The 22,812-nt window shown below is 38.0% G+C and overlaps 1 protein-coding gene across 3 annotated transcripts in view; it reads left to right on the forward strand.

Moving 5' to 3' along the window:
• dyrk1aa (dual-specificity tyrosine-(Y)-phosphorylation regulated kinase 1A, a) overlaps window positions 1-22,812 on the forward strand; it is a 51,685-nt gene that overhangs the window by 12,280 nt on the left and 16,593 nt on the right. For 2 of the 3 annotated variants that reach the window (XM_036524432.1, XM_036524433.1), the window contains exons 2-3: window positions 19,627-19,739; window positions 21,392-21,461. The exons of the other annotated variant lie outside the window; for it this stretch is intronic. In XM_036524432.1, coding sequence (XP_036380325.1) covers window positions 21,452-21,461 — 10 coding nt within the window. In that variant the 5' untranslated portion in view covers window positions 19,627-19,739; window positions 21,392-21,451. The remainder of the gene's footprint in view (window positions 1-19,626; window positions 19,740-21,391; window positions 21,462-22,812) is intronic. 3 annotated transcript variants of the gene reach the window in all.

The following is a 22,812-nucleotide window of genomic DNA, read 5'->3' on the forward strand; positions in this document are numbered from 1 at the left end:
AGTTCCTGGCTGAGATGGACGGCATAGCACTGCAACACGTGTCTTTCGGTTTAATTAAAGGCATTAATTTTTAAGGATTCTGTTATTCTACTGTATTATTGTTTGTACAGTCAAGTGCCGTTGTACAGTCACTTTCGCATGTACGTCCGTAGTCCCATAAGGTTATAATAAAGTTTAAAAACCCGATCGCAGAACGGGACGTAGCGGACGTAACCGGACGTAGTGAAGGCAACGCTTCCCGCATGCAACACGTGTATCTTGTGTCTCATGGAAATAAAGGGATTTCGCTGCCAGGCGTATAATGGTACAGTGGCCCTACATGATATAGACCTACCATATACTGTATATAGTATGGTGTTTGCACAACGTCCAAATCACATAATGTCTTACTTCACAGAACGTATCGTGGATGCATGGCTGTATTGTTATTTGTTAATAAAAATAATTTTCCAAAAGCTTTGGTGTGTTTTATGCATGTTTGGAATCCTGAGGGGTTTGGTTGAACGAGGTCCTATCTGTGCACTTTCTGTGACATAACAGCTTGTGAAAATTTTTTCTTATCATGGATAAATTATAGACCTACATAAATTCTCATAATAGGCTCTGAAACAGAGACAACAAAGCGCGCCTGACAAAGCGCTGCGAAACAGAAGCGCAGAAACAGCATAGGCTACTAGCTCCAACAAATTTAAGATCTGAAATTTATATTTATAAGATTTATATTTATTTATAATTTCTTTATTGTCGTTTCTCAGTAGTCGCATAGGCCTACGTTGAAACGAAATTTGTCCTCTGCATTTAACCCATCCTACACACTCATAACCGTCACTGCCTACGGAGCCGCGGTTTTTAAAAATGGTCTCACGCCCCACTGGAAGCAGAGAGAAGCATGACATCATTGCAGCTAGTATCCTTCCAGGGTGACAAATTTAGCTAGGGGTCGGTCGAAACCATTAAGCCCTCTGTTCGAGTCCCAGAGTAGGAACTAGGTGATCGCTGGCTACTTTCCCATCACCGTGACGTTCAACTGCTGTGAGTGAGAGGGATGTCAGGCGCCCAAAATGAGGTTGTATATAATTCCACATTTTAACAGTGCAATTAAAAAGTATAAATATAGTACAAGAATGTGCTGGCAAAATGTATTTTATAGTTCGCCTACTTTTAGCAAAAAAAAAAACAAAAACCGATCCGAATCTCAAAATTGAAAACCGAATACCTACCCAATGAACGAATATCCGAATAGCCGAATATTGGGGTCCAGCCCTAGATATTACTGTGCTTGATTGGCCAGCCAACTCGCCTGACCTGAACCCCGTAGAGAATCTATGGACTATTGTCAAAAGAAAGATGAGAAACACCCGACCCAACAATACAGATGAGCTGAAGGCCGCTATCAAAGCAACCTGGGCTTCAGTAACACCACGGGCTGATCGCCTCCATGCCACGCTGCACTGATGCAGTAATTTGTGCTAAAGGAGCCCTGACCAAGTATTGAGTGCATAAATGAACATACTTTTCAGAACTGGAACATTGTAAATCCTTTTTTTATTGATCTTACGAAATATTCTAATAATTTGAGATACTGGATTTTTGATTTTCATGACCTGTAAGCCATAATCGAAATTAAAACAAAAAAAGGCTTGAAATATTTCACTTTACATGTAATGAATCTAGAATATATGAAAGTTTCATTTCTTGAATTATTCATTAATTAATTACAAAAAAAGAACTTTTCCATGATATTCTAATTTTTTGAGATGCACCTGTATTGTTGCTGGCTAGTTCTGGTTAGCCATACTTTACCGTATAGCATAAAAACTGTTATGGCAGTAACCGTATGCATAGTAGATGTCAAGTGTAGCCATGCAGTAATAAATGAGACAGTTTAAACTAGGGCTTTGTGATATAGCCGTCGCAGTATGTCGCATAGCTCTTTTTAGCGCAATAACAGCTATCCCCGGTATGTGGCGTTATGTTTCTTCCTGTATGTTTTTTCCCTTTAGTCATACCTGATGCGGGAGCACACCTCCAAAGTTCAGTGAAATGCTTCCGGGGCAGAAAAATATCACTTGTATCTATATGTTAGTTAACTTACCTATTAGCTTTGAAAAACGCATAGCCTATGTTTTCACTCTTTATCTTTGTAGCCATGTGTTTCTGTCTGTCACATGGAAGCAGCATAGTGCTGTTGCTGTGATATCAACGTTGAATAGATATGAGTGGTGTTTTTTCCCCCGGAAGCATTTTACATGGCCCCGGAAAACTGGAGGTGCGCTCTTGCATCAGGTATGATTAACTAAATGCTTCTTAGCTAGAGTGTATAAGGTAAGACGAGTAGCAAAATCAAAAAGCTGTACATGAAACTGCTTTCATTACATGAAACAGTCAATAAAAATTGAACCAAGCTTGTTATGATGCTTAGTCTGTAACATTACCTAAATGATGGTGCTGTATTCACTACCTAGCCAGTGAACAAGCTAGTTAGCGAATCCAGCAGGATCATTTAGATAATGTTATGGGTTATTAATGTTACACAGAAGAATTTAGCTGCTGGCTAACTACAAGAACTACTCAAATCTCGAAAGAGGTGGTAAAAGTGTCCAGCTTCAGTAACTTAACTCTTGGTGATGTGGAATGGATCCATTACAATATTTATGTGTGTCAATACACAGCGATATTAGAATGATGTGAAATGACAATTCCATTTACCCATGAAATATTGGGGAATATGGCCACAACTGGAATACTGACCAATGGGAGAACTCATCGGAATGAATTGTTTTTATAGAGTACTTTTGTCACAGCACTGGTGAGGGCCAATTGACAGAACAAGTAAAACAATTCAAAATTCAGTTGACATGATATTTTAAAAATTAAAGTATATTACATTCTTGCCAGTTCTTAATCTTAGTCTGTCAGGTGGTAACTTGATTTTCAGGTATTTTCTCAGGGCCACAAAAGATTTTGTCATTTTCTGATTTCACAGTTTGAAATTACAGCATTTTGTCTTATGCTTAGTATGCAAGGAAGATGAACACAAGGACATTTACAGATTAAAAACTTAACTGTTTAGTGTGTGAATTCCCCATCCAAGTTCATTGAATCTTGTAGTATGCGCTGGCTTTGTGCTATTTAACATAGCGCCCAGTAGAATCCTGGCCAAACTCTGGTCATCACTGGCACTGTTGTTGAAATAATATTGCTGGAAATCTCACAAACAGAACGCTATTTACACTAGCTAGCATGCAGTGGTTTAAGCCTGCCATCGTGTGAAATCATATACCATTAATGTTTTTTTGCTAGTCAGCACTTGCAGCTGGTTTCAACTCTGAAGGCCACTGTAATCAGTAATGAAAAGAAATGGAAACTATACTATGCTCTCTAACTATGTAAATGGGACACTTTCAACCACCAATGAGGAAGGATGGTAGTGCTTTTGTTGTGGTCTTGCAGGCTGTGAGTATTGTTATACCAAACTGTTCAGTACAGTATTGCAAATAAGTCATTGATGAGATAGCTACACCATACTTTCCTAACTCATTGTAGGTGTCATGATTTTGCATTCAGCTACTTAAATCCCCCTAAGATTCCATCATGTGTAGCACTCTATTTGGGTCATCTTTATTAGGTTAAAGGTCATAGATTATCAAAAACAAAACACAGCTGTTTCTGAAGTGTTTGGGAAAGAATGCCCCCTCAGAAGAATGTGTGTGAACTATGATATGTCAACATCAAACCTTTTTTTTTTTTTTAGAAACTTTTTTTTTTGAATGATTGTAATGTCATTGACATGGCATGACATTATTTAACAGGCTCTAAAGCCATTGCTGACTTGCTGAATCAGGACTTGTTAAATTTTCATTGACTATACTGCCGAAACCCCTGGCTGATCTTAACAAAATTCTGTGTAATTTTCAAAACATTTTTGGCCTTTTACACTCTTGCTTTTAAAACTGATCTCAAACACTTTCACACATTTTGCTTATTAAAATGATTCTATACATACTCAGAAGTGGTTCAGATTACATTTTAATTTACACAAGTTAAAAGCATAAATCTAAGCCTGGTTCAATATGGTTTATTATACAGGAAGGCAAAAGCAGCTTCATAGAATGGAGCCAGATTTGCACAAGGACAGGACATAATTTTCCAAAAAATCAAAAGCTGTCACTGATTGTTTTGTAAACCTAAATATTTCAGTGTTGCTCTTCCAGCAAATAGTTTTTTATATGTTTACACTCTATCCAAGCCTGCATTTGACGTTGCCTTAAAACTGTGTGCTTGTTGAAACTGAATTCAATCACAGCCAGTGTCTGTGATGTATCTTCCTTATACATAATTTATGACCTAGTGTAGTGCACGACCTCTGGTGACGTTCTCCTAGAATCCAGAGAATAAACGGCTAAGGAAATGCTAGAGGGAAAAGTCCAAAAGTCCACACGATGACCATTTATTATCATTAATGTAATTCTCTAGATCATCTACCTAACAGTGCAGTGTGATGCAGAAAAACATTTAAGTTGTCTTTTCTTGTCTTTATTTAGATTTTTTGTTGGTATTTTACCACTGTCAGTGGTTGAAAGACATGGAGTGAAATGGAACCTAGTGTAATTCCTCCCAACAACCGTCCTCTTTCCACAAACCACAAAGCTCAGAGTTTCCTTCATTTAGAACAATACATACTGGATAGAATCTGAAGATGTACTTATCAGACTATGGCTTGTTAGATATGGTTGGGAATTGTGTGTGTCCTTTAGTAGTGTTTTATACTTTAGCCTACTCTTGGGTAGGGGTACAACGAATAATAGACGTAGTCACCTAAAATCCATGACCAAATTAGTTGCCAACGAGTTTAATTGTCGTTTGATCATGTTTTTTGTGCGGACTCTGAATGCTCAGACATGTAGCCTAAGCTACGTTGCTTTACTGGAGTGAACAATAGAGATGGCAACACCTTCAAGACCTCAAAAGTGTGGCAGCGTTTCACTCTTAACCCTTTTGCATGTAACTTATTTTATGCTATGTAGCACACGTGTTACATTATATGGTTCGTTATGTTTTCATTGGCGTTATTAAGCTTCTCATAGTTTTCACTGCCGCATTTGCTATATTTAACGTTAAATTGTGGTTTCCTCAAAGCTAAAATTAGCTAGAATTTTTTCCAATCTCGTGTTCTAATCGCAGCGGTGCTAGCATACGTGCTAAAAGGCTAATCACACCCATGTGACTGTACGCGCGAAAGGGTTAACTCTGCCAAGAAGGTTGTGAATTGCAACATTTGCAAACCTGACCTTGCCTGGCATGGAAGCACATCAGTTATGCTCGAGCATCTGAGGAGGTGGCACTTTGGCTCTCTGTATGATGCAGACTTGTCTCGTTAAGTTAGTTTGGTAGCTAGCATAGCTAATGTTAGTATTAAAAGCCATGTTATGAGCTGGAAAGGTTTTTATTTTGAAATGCATTTTCTCTTGATCAATAAATTATTAATGACATTGAACATACAGTATAGCAAATAACCTATTACTCACAATGATCCTGTTCACATTCCAAATGTACCCTAACTTTACAATGTTAAACCAGAACATTTACATTTATTTATTTAGCAGACGCTTTTATCCAAAGCGACTTACAAAAGTGCATACAGTAGGTACAGCGACAGTACGGGGACAGGATGTGTACAGTTCCACAATGAGACAGTTCTCAGCTGAGAGTAAGGTCTGTTTGAGGATGCAATACTATCAGATTTGTACAATTACAGCCTATAGGGCAACTAATACGATACACAGAACCTGTCTGCTATTTAGAAATTCTCTGCTTAAATGTTGCATCCTTGTCATGGCGACATTTATGGCTTGAGATAGTGTTGCTGCCAAGTGCACAAGTTTAGAGAACACTGGAGAATTTGATACTTTCTAAATTGTGAAAGATTACTCGTGTCTATGCGTGCGTGCCCAGTGTGGGTTGCATTCAAATTAATTTGAACAAGTTATGGGTTTATTCGATCTCGTAATGCTACCATGGATGGCTTTCTTCAAAGGAAGCAGACTTGTACTCCCCAGCAAGCAACTGCCGTCACTGAATTAGTCCTAGTAACCATTCATTAAAAGATGTATTTTTGAATGAAGTTCTCATCTTTATTGTATTTATTGTCAGTTAGCAAATGCCTAAAACAACCACAAGCTAAATTTAAAAGCCAATAGATAAATAAGAGCCACTGAGTAGCCTAATTGTGCGAGTCATAATCCGAATAGTCGATTATTCGTTTCAATAATTGGTAGATTATCCAATTATCAAAATAGTCGTTAGTTGCAGCCCTACTCTTGGGGTAGCACCGCTGAGCAGCACCATATTGCTCAAATTGCCAACAGTTCCTCAGATTATGACACATGCATACACAATTTAAAGGATTCTGTTGTAGCACAGTGTATAAGTTTCACACAGTGACGCAGTCTAGGTATCAGACTCTTTATTAAATGTGGGAGATGTAGGCTACAGTTTTTAGCCTACACAAAGCAAGTGAAGGAATCTTTTAATAACGTTAGCAGTGGATCATTTATGGCTATCAATTGTAACAGATTTGACCATCAAATATTATTGGAAATTCTGAACATTTTAAGCAAAAACATTATTTGCACTAGCTGACATAGCAAGGTACTTGAAGTAAAAAAAAAAAAAAAAAAAACAATTTTACGGCCTGATGGGATGATCAGGCTTTAGTAATTAACTACATGGAATTATCCAGTAGAATCGTTTTTTTATGAAATAATCTGTGTTGAGCTCTGGCCTGTATGGCCAGATGGATGAAATGGTTTGAAAGAGAGCACAGTGTAAAATTCAAGGCCCAGATCAGTGACTGAATTCTTGCCATACTGTGAACTCTTGTAAATGGAGAATGAAAGTTAATGGGGGAAAAAGCCAGATTTGTTTGCAGTCATGTTCTATTTGCATCTCTACCAGAAATATAAACAGAAGGTAGGTTTTATGACCAAAATGATTGCCAATATTAAAATGGTGACTTAATCATAATTAGACTGATTTACGCTTCATCCATGACAAAATATTAAAATATTAATAATAAATAATATGTGGGTAGCCAGAACAATAGCACTACACTATTTCCAGCAGGCCAATGTACAGTATTTCCAGCGGTATTAAATAATACTAGGGATTCTGTCACCTTTTGTTGCAAATTCTGTGATTTTGGTATTTGCAGACTGCTGTCCTCTGCAACACTTAATTGAATTCAGTTCTCTTCCTACACTTGCCTCGTCACCAAACAAACCTAACAAGCCGTTTCTATTTCAAAGCCAGCAGTTACCAAGAGAAAGCTCGGGGATGGCAGCTGGTTGTTGCCGGGGGGATGGGCCGCTTGAGTCAGTGTGGGAGAGGGAGTCTGTAAACAGAGTGGAGTGACTCTTTGAGTCGTGACCCTCAGCACAACACAGTGCAGAAAAGTGGTGCATCACACTGCCCTCCCACATCACACAACCCTGCTTCACAGCATCACAAACTGCAAAACCTGTATTAACAGTGTTACTGCTGTTGTCATGGTTAAAAGCTTTTGGTAAAATTATTACTGAATATACTCTGCTTGTCTGACTTGTCTGTCTGCTTTACATTACTTATTCCAAAAACAAATGAAGAATTCTGTTTGAAAATGAAAAGTAGTTGTTTTCTTATACAGTTTGTTTTATTCTCTAGTTTCTGAAAGTGTGCATTATGGCTAATGTGAAACCTTCTCAAAGGAAAGTCAATCAATTGTAGTCCTCGCCTGGAGGCGAGCATAGGCAAATAGGTTCTGCAGAAGATGCATTCTTGGGCATAAAGTACATCCACTTCACAGTAGGAGGCTGGTTGCATTTGAGATCCCTCAAGAAGTCTATCTAAAATAAAAAGTAGCCCCTTCCCAATACTCATGTTACTTTTAATACACAAAGCTTAGTGTCAGTCATTACTTTGGAGGAACTTCTCAGTCAGCTAGTCATTAATGTTTTGTACACACATTGGAATTTTAGCCCTAGTTTGGCATTTTCAGTTGCCCCTCCTATTTTGATATGACTTTCCTACAATTCTTGTTTAAATTCAGTGTGTGTAAGCTGAAAATGTACATCGCCTTAACACCTTGGATTGTGTAGTGTGTCAGGTCCTGTGAGTGATAACAGCTTCTTTCAGAGCCTTTGAGTGGATATCAAGCGGTCTTGATATTTTCACCGATTCCTGTTTAGTGTTGGGTCTCAGGTGCAGTGAGGGACTGCCAAAAGCCGATGAAAAATAACCATTCAGTAATGCAACATGCCAACAAAAATAGCTGTTTGATGTAAGCTGTTGGTGTTTCCTTTAGAACTGCTGCAAAATGCAGGGAGAGCACTTTGAAATAAGACAGTGTAAAATATGCCAGCACCAAAGTTAAAGTACACTATATGGACAAAAGTATTCGGACGCCTGACCATTACATTGTAATGATATTGTATTCAAATACATATACTTTAATATGGAGTTGGTCCCCCTTTTGCAGCTATCACAGCTTCCACTCTTCTTGGAAGGCTTTCCACAAGATTTTGGAGTGTTTCTGTGGGAGTTTGTGTCCATTCATTCTATAGAGCATTTATCAGGTCAGGCACTGATGTTGGACGAGAAGGCCTGGCTTGCAATCTCCGTTCCAATTCAAGAGATGCTCCAATCCAAGATGCTGGATGGGGTTGAGGTCAGGGCTCTGTGTGGGCCAGTCAAGTTCTTCCTCACCAAACTCATCAAACCATGTCTTTATAGTCCTTGCTTTGTGCACTGGGGGCACAGTCATGTTGGAACAGAAAAGGGTCTTCCCCAAACTGTTGCCACAAAGTTGGAAGCATAGCATTGTCCAAAATGTCTTTGTATGCTGAAGCATTAAGATTGCCCTTCACTGGAGATAAGGGGCCTAGCCCAAACCCTGAAAAACAGGTGTGGCCAAATACTTTTGCTGTGGCAAGAGCAAGCGGGTCTGCAAATAGCTGCCGTGAAAAACAACAGAATAATTATAGCAAGGTTGCTTGACAGAAATATTCAATGTTCTGGAGTTATGGTAAGTCTTTTCTAACCTTGCAGACCAGCAGCAATTGCCAAAATTGTTGCCAAATCCTAAGGACGGATTTAGAAATCAGGGCTCAACATTAATGGTTGCCCAGTTGCCCAGGGCAACCAAAAAAAATTCAAAAAAAAAAAAAAAACAAAACTATAAACTATTCTGTCTTCTATCTACATATTACGGTTTCCCCTGTAGAACGCCTTACAGTAGTAGCTGACTTCTACAATATCATCACTCACCATTGCAATACGTAGACTTGTCATCTGAAAAAAAGAAACTGACATTCATAAAACCTTGCTATCTTTTGATTTTAATTTCTGTTGTAAAGAAGAGATTTGAGAAATACTCAAGCATCCAATTTTCTTTCCCAGAAACAGTAGAGACAACTGGATATACTTGTTTCATAGCTTCTAAACAGTACCCAAAGAGAAGAACCTAAAGTTTGCAATAAAAGTAAAAACCACAGCTGAACTTATCAATCTGACAAACTGATTCAGTCGAGTGTTCTCTTGTCAGCAGTTTATAGTTTTGGGGCTTGGGGGTTATTGTTAACACATGGCAACCATATTGTTCATTCAGGCAAACCAAAACTGATGACCAGTTGCCCAATGCAACAACCACATTTAAAAGTAAGTAGCAAGTCCTGGAAGTATTTAAAAAATGGCAGTAAATATTTGTGCTAAATTTAAAACTGATGAAAAACTACATGGAATACTAAGCTTGCTAAGGTTTAGTAACGGTCTAAAGTGAATCTGAGACCAAAGTTTGAGTGTCATTTCAGAGAGAGTGACTATGGCAACGTGCTTGGAGACCAGACAGGCTTAAGGCTAGGGAAGGTGGTACTTGGTTCATGTTAAACAATTGTTAAAATTATGGAGGATGTCTGCTTTCACTGGGAAGCTGTGTGTATTAGAAAAAAATTTAATCTCATTTTTGTGTCATTGGAAATGACTTTGGAAAATTTTTTGGTTCCTCCTCTTGGAAGGTTGTTCTTTTATCTTTTTTTTCCATTTCCTGAATCTGCCTGCCTTTTCTGCATTTGAAAGTAATAGTTCTCTCTCCAAATGGTGGAAAATACGTCCCGTCATACAGCGCGCACCCCCCCCCCCAAGAAAGTAACCAGATGCACGTTAGCATCCCTTGGTGCTGAAAGTAGTCCTTGAGTCTTGGACTGTTGTTGAAATTTCCTCCCTTTTGGTCTCTGAGAAATAGGTTGTTTGGAAAACCATAAGTAAAATTTTGAATACAGGGCAACCTGCCCCTCACATAAGTGAATAATCAACTGTTTTAAATATGAGACAGCAGTTGACAGCACAACAACTAAACAAAACAAGGATCCACTGCCATTTCCTCAGTTCTGATTTTAAAAACGTGAGTGGGTGATCCTTTTCTTGATGGTAATGCAGACATTCTGACCAAAAGAATGCCAGCCGTGTTTACAGTGTTTTGTTATGTTTAATTTACAAACTAGCTAGTCATCTTGCCATTTTGGTGAGGTTCTTTATGAAATGCTTTCATTGCTAACATATTGTTTTCTTTTGATGGCTCTTTGTGTTGTGTTCTCTATTTTCTAACCAGTTTTGCAGTTTGCTCTGTTGCTTAAATTTTAGCAACTACACACGTTCAGTCTTATGTGTTTTGCATGGTATCACTGCAATACAGAAAGAACATACATCATCAAATTGATAAAACTGCTAGTCGGCTTGTTCGCTAGTTATGGTATCAAAATAACTATTCATCCTTAAAGCCAAATCTGTGTAGCTAAGGAGCTGGTTATATTTTTTTTTGGTGACTTATTGCCAGCAGTTTGCTTCACAGTTTGTATGGTTTTTAACTTGCAGAATATGCTGATAAGCAAAAACCATATTCAGAGATTGAATAGAAACTAATGTAGGTATATATCACTATTTGTCTTGATCTAGCTAGCTAGCTGGCTTGTAAATAACACAACTATTTCCTTGTAGTTTATAGTTAACTAGCAAACTATTCGACTATCATGTAGTTAGCTAGCTGTGCTCAAAATAATTTTCTGTGTGTGTGTGTGTGCGCGCGCACATTTCATATAAGCGCGCACGCGCACACACATAGGAGTTGATCCTAACCTTGATGTTTACTTTGGACTAATATATTTATAAAGATACAATGAAATGCATTTTTAAAAAAGTGCTAAAATTCATTTGATGAACAAATATCATCCTTATTATTAATTTGAATTTATTTATAAGCATCTCAGATGCTGTTTATTTACCAAAGTAGGATACTCATTTTCCAAAGTGCATATAGTTGAAATTGCAATCACTGGCTATTATGAGTCCATTATGAGTGGTGTTTGCCTTCAGTGCACACAGACCCAGTGTGGCAATAAATTCCTTTTACGTGTTATATTTTCTGCTGCCATATATTTGTAAAGCTATATCTTGTGTGAAATCCAGGTTTAGAATATAAGTATTTTATTCAATCTTTTTTACAGATATTCCAAAGGGCACATTTTCCATTTTGAAGGATAGGATTTTTAGCCAATCATCAACCTACATGATGTCCCTGCATTTTCATAAATTATTTGAATATTATTTATTTCAATTAATGATAGCTATGACTTCACGTTTACTATTACATTACTTGCAGGTGTGGTTTACTTTCCAGCGTAGAGGCAGGGAGGCAAATTAGCAATTGTAGTTCTTATGGGACGTAAACAGGTGACATAAATGTATTATCGGTGAACATTACTGCCTGTGTCTGCTTAACTGCAATTTGTTTTAAGCCTACTCATAAAACACAAGTGCTGTACACAAAGTATACATTCTGCCATCCACAACTTGTGTTTCGTACAGTTGCATTGTAAAGATGTTATCCCTTTCTGTTCTGTCATTCAAAAGGTAAAACCCCATGCACTAACCGCAAAACAGTTCAAGGCAGTTTGTAGTATCAGGGTCTTGAGCTCCTTTTCACAGCATAACAGCACTACATGTTTTGCACATGATGGTTTACCTGTCTTGTGTGACAGTATTCTGATGTAGGCAGCCCATGCGGAGGCTGGCATGTAATTGTTGGGATGGTTTTCTTGATTTTACTTAAATGTAATTTTTAGATGTGTTGATTGACATAAATACTCCAATTCATGTGTGCAAAAGAATGTGTATGTATATACAAGGGTATGTTTTAAATGCCTTACATATATATTATATGCACACAGATGAAATATCATAATTTCATAGAATCAGGATATTCCTGGCTAAGTCAAGTTACAGAAGATGGAAGCATTTACCATCTCTTACAAGATGCCTGTAGTAAGCCAGCAAATCAACTCTGCTTTGTAATATTAATGTGAAATAAAGATGTCTCAAAAGCATGCTAGCTTGCAAGAAGAAAGTAATTGAATTAATTCTGTTTGGATTCTATGTTGGTGAACTACAGTAGCTAGCTAGCAAATGCTGTTCCTTATTTGCGTTTGCTGGGCAGTGTTTGAGTTTGCTGACGTCTGAAACTGGGTTCATTTGTAATTTGTCCCACTGCTCGTGGGAATCGTGATGATCCCCAAAACAACGGGCTTTCCAAAAAGGGTTGATCTTTACAGTTCTGTTTCCTTGGCTTTGTCATTCCCAGTAACAAGTCAAGAAACAACAGACCAACAGACTAACATTAAAGAGAAACATTAAAGACTACTGCTTGAAGCAAAGGTTTGTAGGCTTCCAGAGAGGAATACTATTGAGTCCTGATTTGATTTTTTCAAGGGCTTGCTGTATCATGTAGGTTTTGTCATTGTCCAAAAAATTGCATGTCGAACTCAGTCCCACAGAGTTCTCACATTTTGATAGATCGCCAGTGGAAACAAACCTATTTAAAAATATGCACGTTATCGATACATCCATCCAGTCCTTGGCTCTTGTACTTAAGAAAAATGTATGACCAATCTTGTAAGTTTCACATTCTCATTATTATCATTAGACGCAATGTGAAGGCGACATTGCCGCATTTTACCTTGCATGTTCTAGCTAAAACCATCTCAAAAATTCTCACGGGAATGGAACAGTAGATAAGTTGATATGATGCTGCAAGTGATTGAGTATGATGGCCTAGTGCCATTATTTCATTCTTTGGGGAGGACCCCTGAAGTTCATATGCAATGCAATATATCAACTTGATTGCAGTCCTAGTTTGCACCCAGTCAGTTTTCACAGGCTGGTTTTGTCTCCATTTGTATCCATTAACAAAAGAGGAAGAAAACTCCAAGCTTCAAGAATGTGAATGTCGAGGGATTTTTGAATGGGAATCAGGACTCTTGTCTCCTCACTCAGTCCACAAGTACAGTGACATTGACACTAGAAGAGCCTCAGTGATACTGGAATATAGCTACCACTACCATGCTCTTTGTAGTGATGTAACTGTACATCACAGGTATGATTAATATATGATGAGCTCGCAAACTGATACATCTCAGCTTACTGTAGCTAGTTACCAAGAAGGTAACAATAGTTTGAACTATTTTTTTGAATTTGAGGAAATCTGTCAACAAGAAGAATCAACTTACTGTGAAAGGTAGTAACGACCGCTGCAATGTTTGGTTTAAATGAGGGGATACGAAATCTGATATGGTGAAAGGATTAAATCCCCTTTTAAATTCCTGAAGAAGCTTAGCTAATTAAGTCTGCATATCGACTTACACAGATTTTTTGAAAAGTAGCAGATCACATTAGGTTACCCTATGGACTATAAATGATACAGAACATACATCACAGCATTCTGTTTATGTTGTGTTTCAATCCAGAAAATCTTGCAGGAATGGAGGTTATTTTTACAGCCATATGTACTATCATTTAGCATTTTGATTCAGCCAGTAGAAATTGCCTTTAAGAGAACAAGGAAACTGACTGATAATGATTTTCACTGATGCTTGATACAGATTCAAATTTATTATGTTCCCTCTATTGTTCTTAGCTGAGTCGAAAGTGGTATGGACTAAGTTCCTTATTTTATTGAGAGACCAAGTGTATCACTGGTATTATGTGTAACAAATGGTTAATAGTCTTTAGTAGCCAAAGAGAAATACCTTCTTTTTGTCTTCTGTCAGATAAATTAGACCTTTCTTAATTTTCTAAAGGTTATTATATTTCATTAGCTTGTACCATTCAATGATAAATACATCTTACCTAATTATAGTTAAGTATGTGCTCTGTGCTATGTGTTTTTCATATTGAAGCAGAGCAGACCTGAAGTCTAGTCTATGCACTGATTACATACAGTTACCAGTTATTGCATAACAGGATTACAAGGCAAAATTGGTTATTGTTCAGCAGATTAGGTGCAGTATCCCAGTTGAGACTGGTGGATGGAATATGCCTAATTACTTTTCAGCCATTTTTCTGTTCAGATGAATGATCTTTTACAGTCATCATCATATTCTTTGTAGCAGCATTAGCAGTTTGACATGACATGTAATGTGTTTCAGAGATAACCCTTTATAGACTTTAATAAAATGCTGTTTTATTTTACCTGAAAGATAATTTCATAAATTTACACATCAAGCACTTCATGACAGTTTGTTTCCATGACATACAGTTGTTCGCTTTTTTGTCTAAAAGTTTTCACAAACAGTGTTGAACAAATAATGTTCAGTCTTTGGTCTATGTGGGGTAATAAGTAGTAATTTGATTTTAGTTTTATAATTTCAGTTTTGTATCAGGACTAATGTATGCATTATTGTAGAGCCTGTGTTAGAGCTAGTTGCATGTACAGAAACGAGCTACTCAATCCTTTTTGTAGGCTGCAGAGACACATTGAGACAATTAACCCATGCTGATCCGTTTCATTGTTCAACACAAAACTAAAATGGATTGCAAAAACAATCACTTCACTAATGAACTAGCTAGCTAACAGAATTGTGAATCACTGTTTGAATGAGTTAACATTGATCACGACTAGAAATTTTGAAATTAGTACATGAAAGCTAGGTCCTTTACTTGTCTCTTAATGTTTTGTCTGCACCGTAATCTGTCCAGCAAGTTATACTGCCAGTTTTGTGTAAAGGGTGCTATCCACAACTGCATCATGCTCGAGAAATGGTTTGTCTCTCTCGAAAATGATGGAAAGTGTCTCACTTTCCATCTAACACCATACGAACAGGTCAAGTAATATGTAAACTTTGTCAGTTTATTCAGAAAATTGTTACATGTTTTCCATAAAAAGGAGAGCGCTACCTACCAGAATGCACAGTGCCTACTGTAAATTTTGGTGGAAGAGGGAGAATGGTCTGGGGCTGTTTTTCAGGGTTTAGGCCCCTTAGTTCCAGTGAAGGGTAACATTAATGTTACAGCATACAAAGACATTTTAGGCAGTTGTATGCTTCCAACTTTGTGGCAACAGTTTGGGGAAGGCCCTTTCCTGTTCCAGCATGACTGTGCCCCTGTGCACAAAACAATGTCCATAAAGACATGGTTTGACGAGTTTGGTGTGGAGGAACTCCAGTGGCCTGCACAGAGCCCTGACCTCAACCCCATTGAACACCTTTGGGATGAACTAGAACACGATTGCGAGCCAGGCCTTCTCGTCCACTATCAGTGCCTGACCTCACAAATGCTCTTTTGGCTGAATGGGCACAAATTCCCACAGACCAAAATCTTGTGGAAAGCCTTCCCAGAAGAGTGGAGGCTGTTATAGCTGCAAAGGGGGGGGGGGGGATTCAACTCTATATTAATGCCCATGGTTTTGGAACGGGAGGTCCAATAAGCTCATATAGGTGTGATGGTCAGGTGTCCACATACATTTGGCCATATAGTGTACTTTTGGCAGTAGCTGGCGGAAAGGGCCGGCATTACGTGCAGGCACAAAAATGGTCTACTACATGTGACAAACAACAAATATGTGTGACCTTTAACACAATATTTTGATTTATTGAATATTTCTATTATAATATTCACATGTAATTATTGAGGTCTATGCATATATTTGCCATTTCACACTAAGTGCTAACGTTGGCTAACTTATCTGTGGTGCTGTGCTTCTCTCTTCCTCACGCCATATTCTCTTAAAATACTTTTGAGTACTCATATCTGCTGAGTAAATGCATGAAACATTTATAGTCTAACCTTAGCTAAAGTTAGTCTGTCTTTCTAACTGCCATAGCCCGCAGAGAATACAAATTATAATCTTTCTTATGTTTAGCCAGGACAATTTTGTGCATTTTGCGCAATGGCCAAGTTATGTGTGCTGAATACACTCTTGAGTCTTGTAGCTACCGATGCAGCATAATTGCCGCTTTCTTTGATAGAATTCAAAGCTACTACCAAAGTCAGAGAACAATTACACAATAAGGAGAAAAGGAGTTGCTTTATCTGGTCCGTGCGTGTAAAATATCCACTGTGTCCGCGTCTTCTAACGTAATACCAGAGAACGTCTCTCTCTCTCTCTCTCTCTGTGTGTGTGTGTGTGTGTGTGTGTGTGTGTGTGTGTGTGTGTGTGTGTGTGTGTGTGTGTGTGTGTGTGTGTGAGAGATTCTCTGCAGAGCATGTACAATTGTCAGTAGCCCCTTCTCGTGATAGCAGAACAAACAGGTATGGGAGGGGTAGAGTGAAGGGAGATTGTCCACTAGTTAATCGATCGTGGATGGTAGGGGTGTAACGGTACACAAAAGTGACGGTTTGGTACGTACCTTGGTTTTGAAGTCAAGGTTCGGTATGTTTTCGGTACGGTGAAAAAAAGACATGCAAAACATGAAATTTCTTTTCATTTACTATGAATTTAACTTGTAAACATATAAGTTTGTACAAACTTGTATGTAGTGGCAAACTGGCCATAATTTCCTGAACACATAAGGAATGCACATAAAGGCAAACACCTATGGCGTTTGTTATTGCTTTTGCCCGATCTAAATCAGCAGGGAGAGGTTGCTTAGTTAAATGCCACGGGAGCAGTGTATGCACTCCGCTGTTTTTTTCCTTGTACCGGTGATATTCACATTTGGTCGATGCCGTCTCAAATGAGTAATCATGGTCGACGCACTGCCAGCAACACGCCCGATTTCAGTTGAACAATGATATGAACTATCGATTACGCTACGGTAGGACATTACGCTACTGAACATGTGCTAATTCAGTTGCTGTGTTCACACGTAGCATCTTTTTTAGGGCTGTATTGAATGCCATTTTTGCCATTCGAATTTTAGCCAATCTTTTCGAACGAAGCTTCAAATGTCTGTGATGTGACGTCATCGTTTTGGCCTGTTGTTTCGGAATTTCGTAAGTGACCAAATGAATGTAACCAACAGTTCTGTCTACAAAAGTTCAACCAGCATTTGCTTTAGTGTACGGAATTATTCCTGTGCGATTTCATGACACAATTCATTCTGTAAACTGCTGACTCGCGGAATGTATTGGACCAAAGCCCTTTCGTGCACATCATACCGTCAGTAATGTAGCCTATGAACATAATTCATTTTGTACTTAAGCAAAACACTGATGTCTACGAAAGTTCAGGCAGCCTTTGCTTTTGTGGACGGAATGCCTTCTGTAACTGCGGAGTCACAGAATAGTGTGATAAATCCCTTTCGTGCAGATCATACTTTCAGTTAAGTGGATGAAATGAACATTCGATGGCACGGAATGATGATAGTATATCGCTTTCTGCATTTTGTGCCACAAAGCATAAATTCTGGCCTAGGACAGAATTACTTTTGTCTACAAAATCAGTTTTTTTTTTTTTTGTTCACAAAATGAAGAGCACAACTGTCAATTCAGTGCACAACAGGAATGTTTTGTATTCTGTGCATGAAAGTATGTACTCTCTCCAATATTTCATGGATACAGTGCTAACGTGTTTCATGGACAAAATTGTTTATATTAAATGATGTTAAAGCGGCGTACTGTTTATTATCTAAATTTTTTGTATTACAGTAGCAATAACTTTAAAACTGCAACTGAGCACCCATCCTAATAATCGAATGCTTAATTTCACAATCGAATTCCAATTCAATGAAAGAAGCTTCGAAGCTTCGAATTTTTCAGCCCTAGTCTTTTTTGATGAAAAACGCTGGCCAGAGAATTTTTTCAATTAAAAAAACGCTGGCAGCATTTGTTCCAAAAAGCAGTTGAGAGCGTCTTTTGTTGCCATAACAACAGTAGCATGTACATTGTTAGCGTCTAGCTAGCTATACATTGTTTGTGTTTAATGCTTGAAGTTGTCGTTAAAAAAACTAGCCTGTTAGCTAACGTTAGTTCTGCAACACTTTCCAGAAACTCCTAGGATCCGTCCAATTTGACTCCAGGCGGCCTCTTTATGATGAATGTTATGTCATGTTGTACAGTTCACTGTGCTCAGAAACTAGCACAATTAACCTCTCCACCGCTACCTTCTTCATTTTTGGTGGTGGTTATGGGAAACGACAGGTGTCACTACTCTGCTTGTGATTGGTCAGCTGTCAAAAAAGCACTTGACGTAGGGCGTTTTTTTCTTTTCAACTGAAAAAAAAAAAAACGCCCTGAGCTGCAGAAAAAAACGCTGGCGACGGTGTTAAAAAAACGCTCAGGACGTTTTTGAAAACATGGTCTACTCCATAGGATTATTATGTAAAACAGACACTGAAAGCTTCAAAAAAGATTCTACTGGGAGCACGGCCATACGGCTCCGTTATGAAATCGGAAAGGAAATTGAGTTTTTTTTTTTTTTTTTAGTTCCGCACACAGAAATGTAGAAGAGAGGGCACACTGTATCTTACGTATCACTTCGCTAACGTTTCGGTCGACTGACCATCAGAGCATAAAAAAGTTTTGCACGTAACATGCGTGGTTAAAGCTAGACTCGAATCACAACGTGCCCTGAACCGAACGGTCCGGTACAAATACGTGTACTGTTACACCCCTGTTAAATAGAGTAATAACTTCGTGATTTACGTGTGTTATAGTGTTAATTGTGAAATGGAAAATGAGTTTTGTTACATTAGTATGGTAATGAGAGCTGCAGCGGGTTGGGGTTGGGGTTGGGGTCGCACACGAGACCGTGGACGTTTGTATCGCGGTTTCGGTTTCGGTTTCAGAACCGTTACACCCCTAGTGGATGGTATCATTCTCTTGGACGTATAAAAAAGTAAAAATAAGAAATGCTAAAATGGGCTGCCAAATATAGTTTGGCAGCAGTTAATATACCTGGGCGGCCCGCCCAAGTAAAGTCTATGTGTGGGAAACACTGCTCTGTAATGGACCCATCATGTCTGCCTTGCACCACCCCAGTAGCAAAAGTGCTTGTTTTCGTCAAGCCTCTTGGTCAGTAAAGGGTGCTGTCCACAACTGCATCATGCTCTAGAAATGGTTTGTCTGTCTCGAAAATGATGGAAATGTGCACAATTAGTTGTTTTATCTCATGAAAATCAACTAGTCATTGAACAGTAAAATAAAACTGCTTTGAATTGGAGGACTTTAAACTGATCTGTTATTTTTGCGCTGAACAACCATTGAATAGCGCTAAAATGTCTACACAGGTGTTTTCTATCAGGACGGCCAATGTTCATCTGAAGTAATAAATTCAGTGGTATTGAGTTTGTTCATTAAATTTAATGGTATGTTATTTCTTTGCAGATCCACACCAATGATTGTGCTGGCTATAGACAAACTAGAGCACCCAACAGTGAGAGTCTCTGTTGTAAAGGAAGGGGTATTTTCACCCGGAAACCACTTGCAAGTTGGCTTAGGTATGTTTTGTGTATTAAATTCACTTGTGGTGGAGCTCATATCAGTATGACACTTTTATTCTTTATTTATCCTTTCCCCATCCTTGTTAACATCCTTTTGAAAGGCATGTTTTCCAAATCTTCATATTGAAGATAACCCAACTGTCAGCTCTGAATATTAATGATAGTATGAATGCCATTATTGATAAGTGACAACAATCCAGCAAAAATGACCCATATCAGATAGGAATTTAGTCCTCTGTACACAGAAAATGTCATCTGAAATGACTTGATTTACTTTATCAATGTTGTTATAACACATTGATGGATCAGAATTAAAAATGTAGATAACAGGAGTTACAATCTTGAAATTTATTGTTGGGTCAGTCAGCATTAGTGGGTTAAACTAGAATGAAATCCTGGATGTCTAACCTTGATTAATAGTATTATTTAGCTATATTGCAGTGCTACCAGCAACAGTGAAGAGGCAGTAATATTATGGACCAGCGTATGTTCTTCAGGCATGGTCCACAAGTTTCTGTTCAGTTTTTTTTTTTTTTTTACATGGATAGAGTGAAACGTAACAGGGTTGACTGAAGTCAATTCTGCATTTAATTAACTTGAATGTTTCCCTTGAATGTTTCCCCTAACTTGGTGAGTTTAGTGGAGACAGTGAGTGCTGTGGCAGCAAACGAACAAAAGTTGAAAATTATTTTTAGGTTACAATCAAGACGACCCACTAAAATGTAATAATGGAAATTTTTAACAGTGCTGGACTAATTAATATACTGAGACCAAACAAAAATCTACACTTCCAAGTTTGGCAAAAGTGTGCTTGAGAGGCATTTTTAAAAGTTTTTGATCACGTCACCTTTTTATGCTTATTACCTCATTTGGGAAATCCTGTCAGTGAAGCTTGCTTAATTAAAACTAAAGTGAACATTGTTCCCCTCTGTAGATTGTACCAAGAAGTGGGCAGACACTGGTCTTGGTTGTCATGATCAACAAAGTTAACAATATGTAAATTATACTTTGTAATAAGATTTTCTGAATGGTCATAAACAGGGACGTTTATAATTTATTTATGTATTAATAAAGAACGTTGTCAGGTTATAACAGAGGATGTGAAACGCTCCACTGTTTGCAGTTACGTCTTAAATTACTGTATATTTCAGTGTATTTGGTATAATCTGGTCTTGCTCCCCAGATGTGTAATCTTCTGCTACCTTCTGTCTTCTAAAGATACACCTATGTATGTATATGCCTAAGTGTGCATTTCAAGCACTGTGTTAAATTACACTGATAACAATGTAAACAAAATCAACAACAACAGTAGTAATAATTATAGCTGTGCCTGCCTTATAAATTAATCTAAATGATGCTGTAGTATGTGAGAAGTAGTTAAAGGGACAGTGCTGATCAGGCCATTTGAAACTTCAAATACTTACAAATAAGTTATTACTTGTTACGTATTACAAATAAGTTAACTTGTCAAATAAGTTCTTGTCTTTGTATTTTTTAAATAGTAAAATAATTACTACATAGGTGGCCTGGTTCATAATATAAGTTATAACAAATAGATGGACAAAAAAGTAGGGAATGATGAAATATGCCCTAAAACAATCATGGGGTCCTCCTGACTGATTATAATGGTGTGTTTTTGTTCTTTGTAGTGGGTTGTGGTTTGCTGCTGGACTCTCCTCCCAGGATGATATGAGATTTAACAGGCGACGATGCATACAGGTTAGCTGCTCTTCCTTTGTCTTAATATCTTTGGGAAAACCATCCAAACACATGTAAAGACTTCAGGGGAAAAACTGTACCTGTGCATGTTCCATAGATGTGCACATGCAAAGAAAGACCTTTATGTGTATAGCCCATTCTTTAGTTTTAGGCCTTAAACAAGCTGACAATACCTTCCTGCTGTGCAACAAACTTTCTTAGTCCAGAGTTCTTATGTTCTTTGATGTATAATTAATTAATGCAAAACTGTGAGACAACAAATGCTTTTTTGAAGAAACCCTTAAAACTGGTCCCGGTCAGTATATTTTGAATTCATCATTTTTTGATTGCTTCTTATTATGTTATTAACCATGGGAGTGTCTGTTCCGCTTTGAATGATTGCCTGCGCAGTTTCCCATGCCCTTGTCACCTTTTCAATGATTAATAGCTTAGCAATCTGAAGTATTCTTTACCCTTAATAGATGTTACTGTTCTACCGCGGTATGCATAGGATATTGATAGGGGAGATTGATTTCAGTTTTCTATAGGAGTCATGTAGCATGCCCAGTGAGCCTGCTACAAATTAAAAGTAGCTTGGGAATCCTCTGACAGTGCAGTGCAGTTTACAGGCTGTTGGGCTGAATGTGTACACTAGAAGTGTTGGTTAAGTCTCTAGGCATGTAGAGAATGGACATCAGGCTTGTCGGGTTACCTGAAGTTATAGCCTGAAATATCACTTCAGGCTGTTTGATACAAAATTTGTCTGGCTGTTATTCTTGGATAAACAATTGTTTGCAAAGGCGAATCTACTTTTTAGTTCTTGCTCAATTACAGAATCCATTTAGAATACCCACCTCCACAACAGCCTAGCCTAACTTATCTGTTTTAGTGCTGAGTCTTGGCTTTGTTCTGGGAGTTAAGGAGACAGGCCTTCACTTTTGCTACTTTTCTGAATGTTTTTTTTTTTTTTTTTTGCTAGATTACACCTGCCTGTCAGAAAGAAATTGGAATGCCAGTTTACTGTAAAAGCAATTGTAAATGTGCTGCCTCAGCCCTGTTGGATTTCCCAACAGCATACTCATGCTGTCTGGTCGAATCAACCAAGCAAGCTTTAAATTGTGCATTAATGTCTTTTGCTGAGATTGTATTAAGTGTGAGTCACAGAAACTACTGTAGAAATTCAGTATACTGAGGGTGTACAGGAAAGTAAAAGCTTTGAAGTGACAAAATTAGTTGTTTAAATTTTTATGAGATTATCATGCGTACATCACCAGTTCAGTAATTATCCTTTTGTTAGTTGTTCTTTGTTTACTACATAAAAGAAACTCCAATCAGTGTTGACTTGAAGGATAACAGTGGACATACAGAAACA

The sequence above is a fragment of the Megalops cyprinoides genome, chromosome 3, assembly GCF_013368585.1.
Source record: "Megalops cyprinoides isolate fMegCyp1 chromosome 3, fMegCyp1.pri, whole genome shotgun sequence".
NCBI lineage: Eukaryota > Metazoa > Chordata > Actinopteri > Elopiformes > Megalopidae > Megalops > Megalops cyprinoides.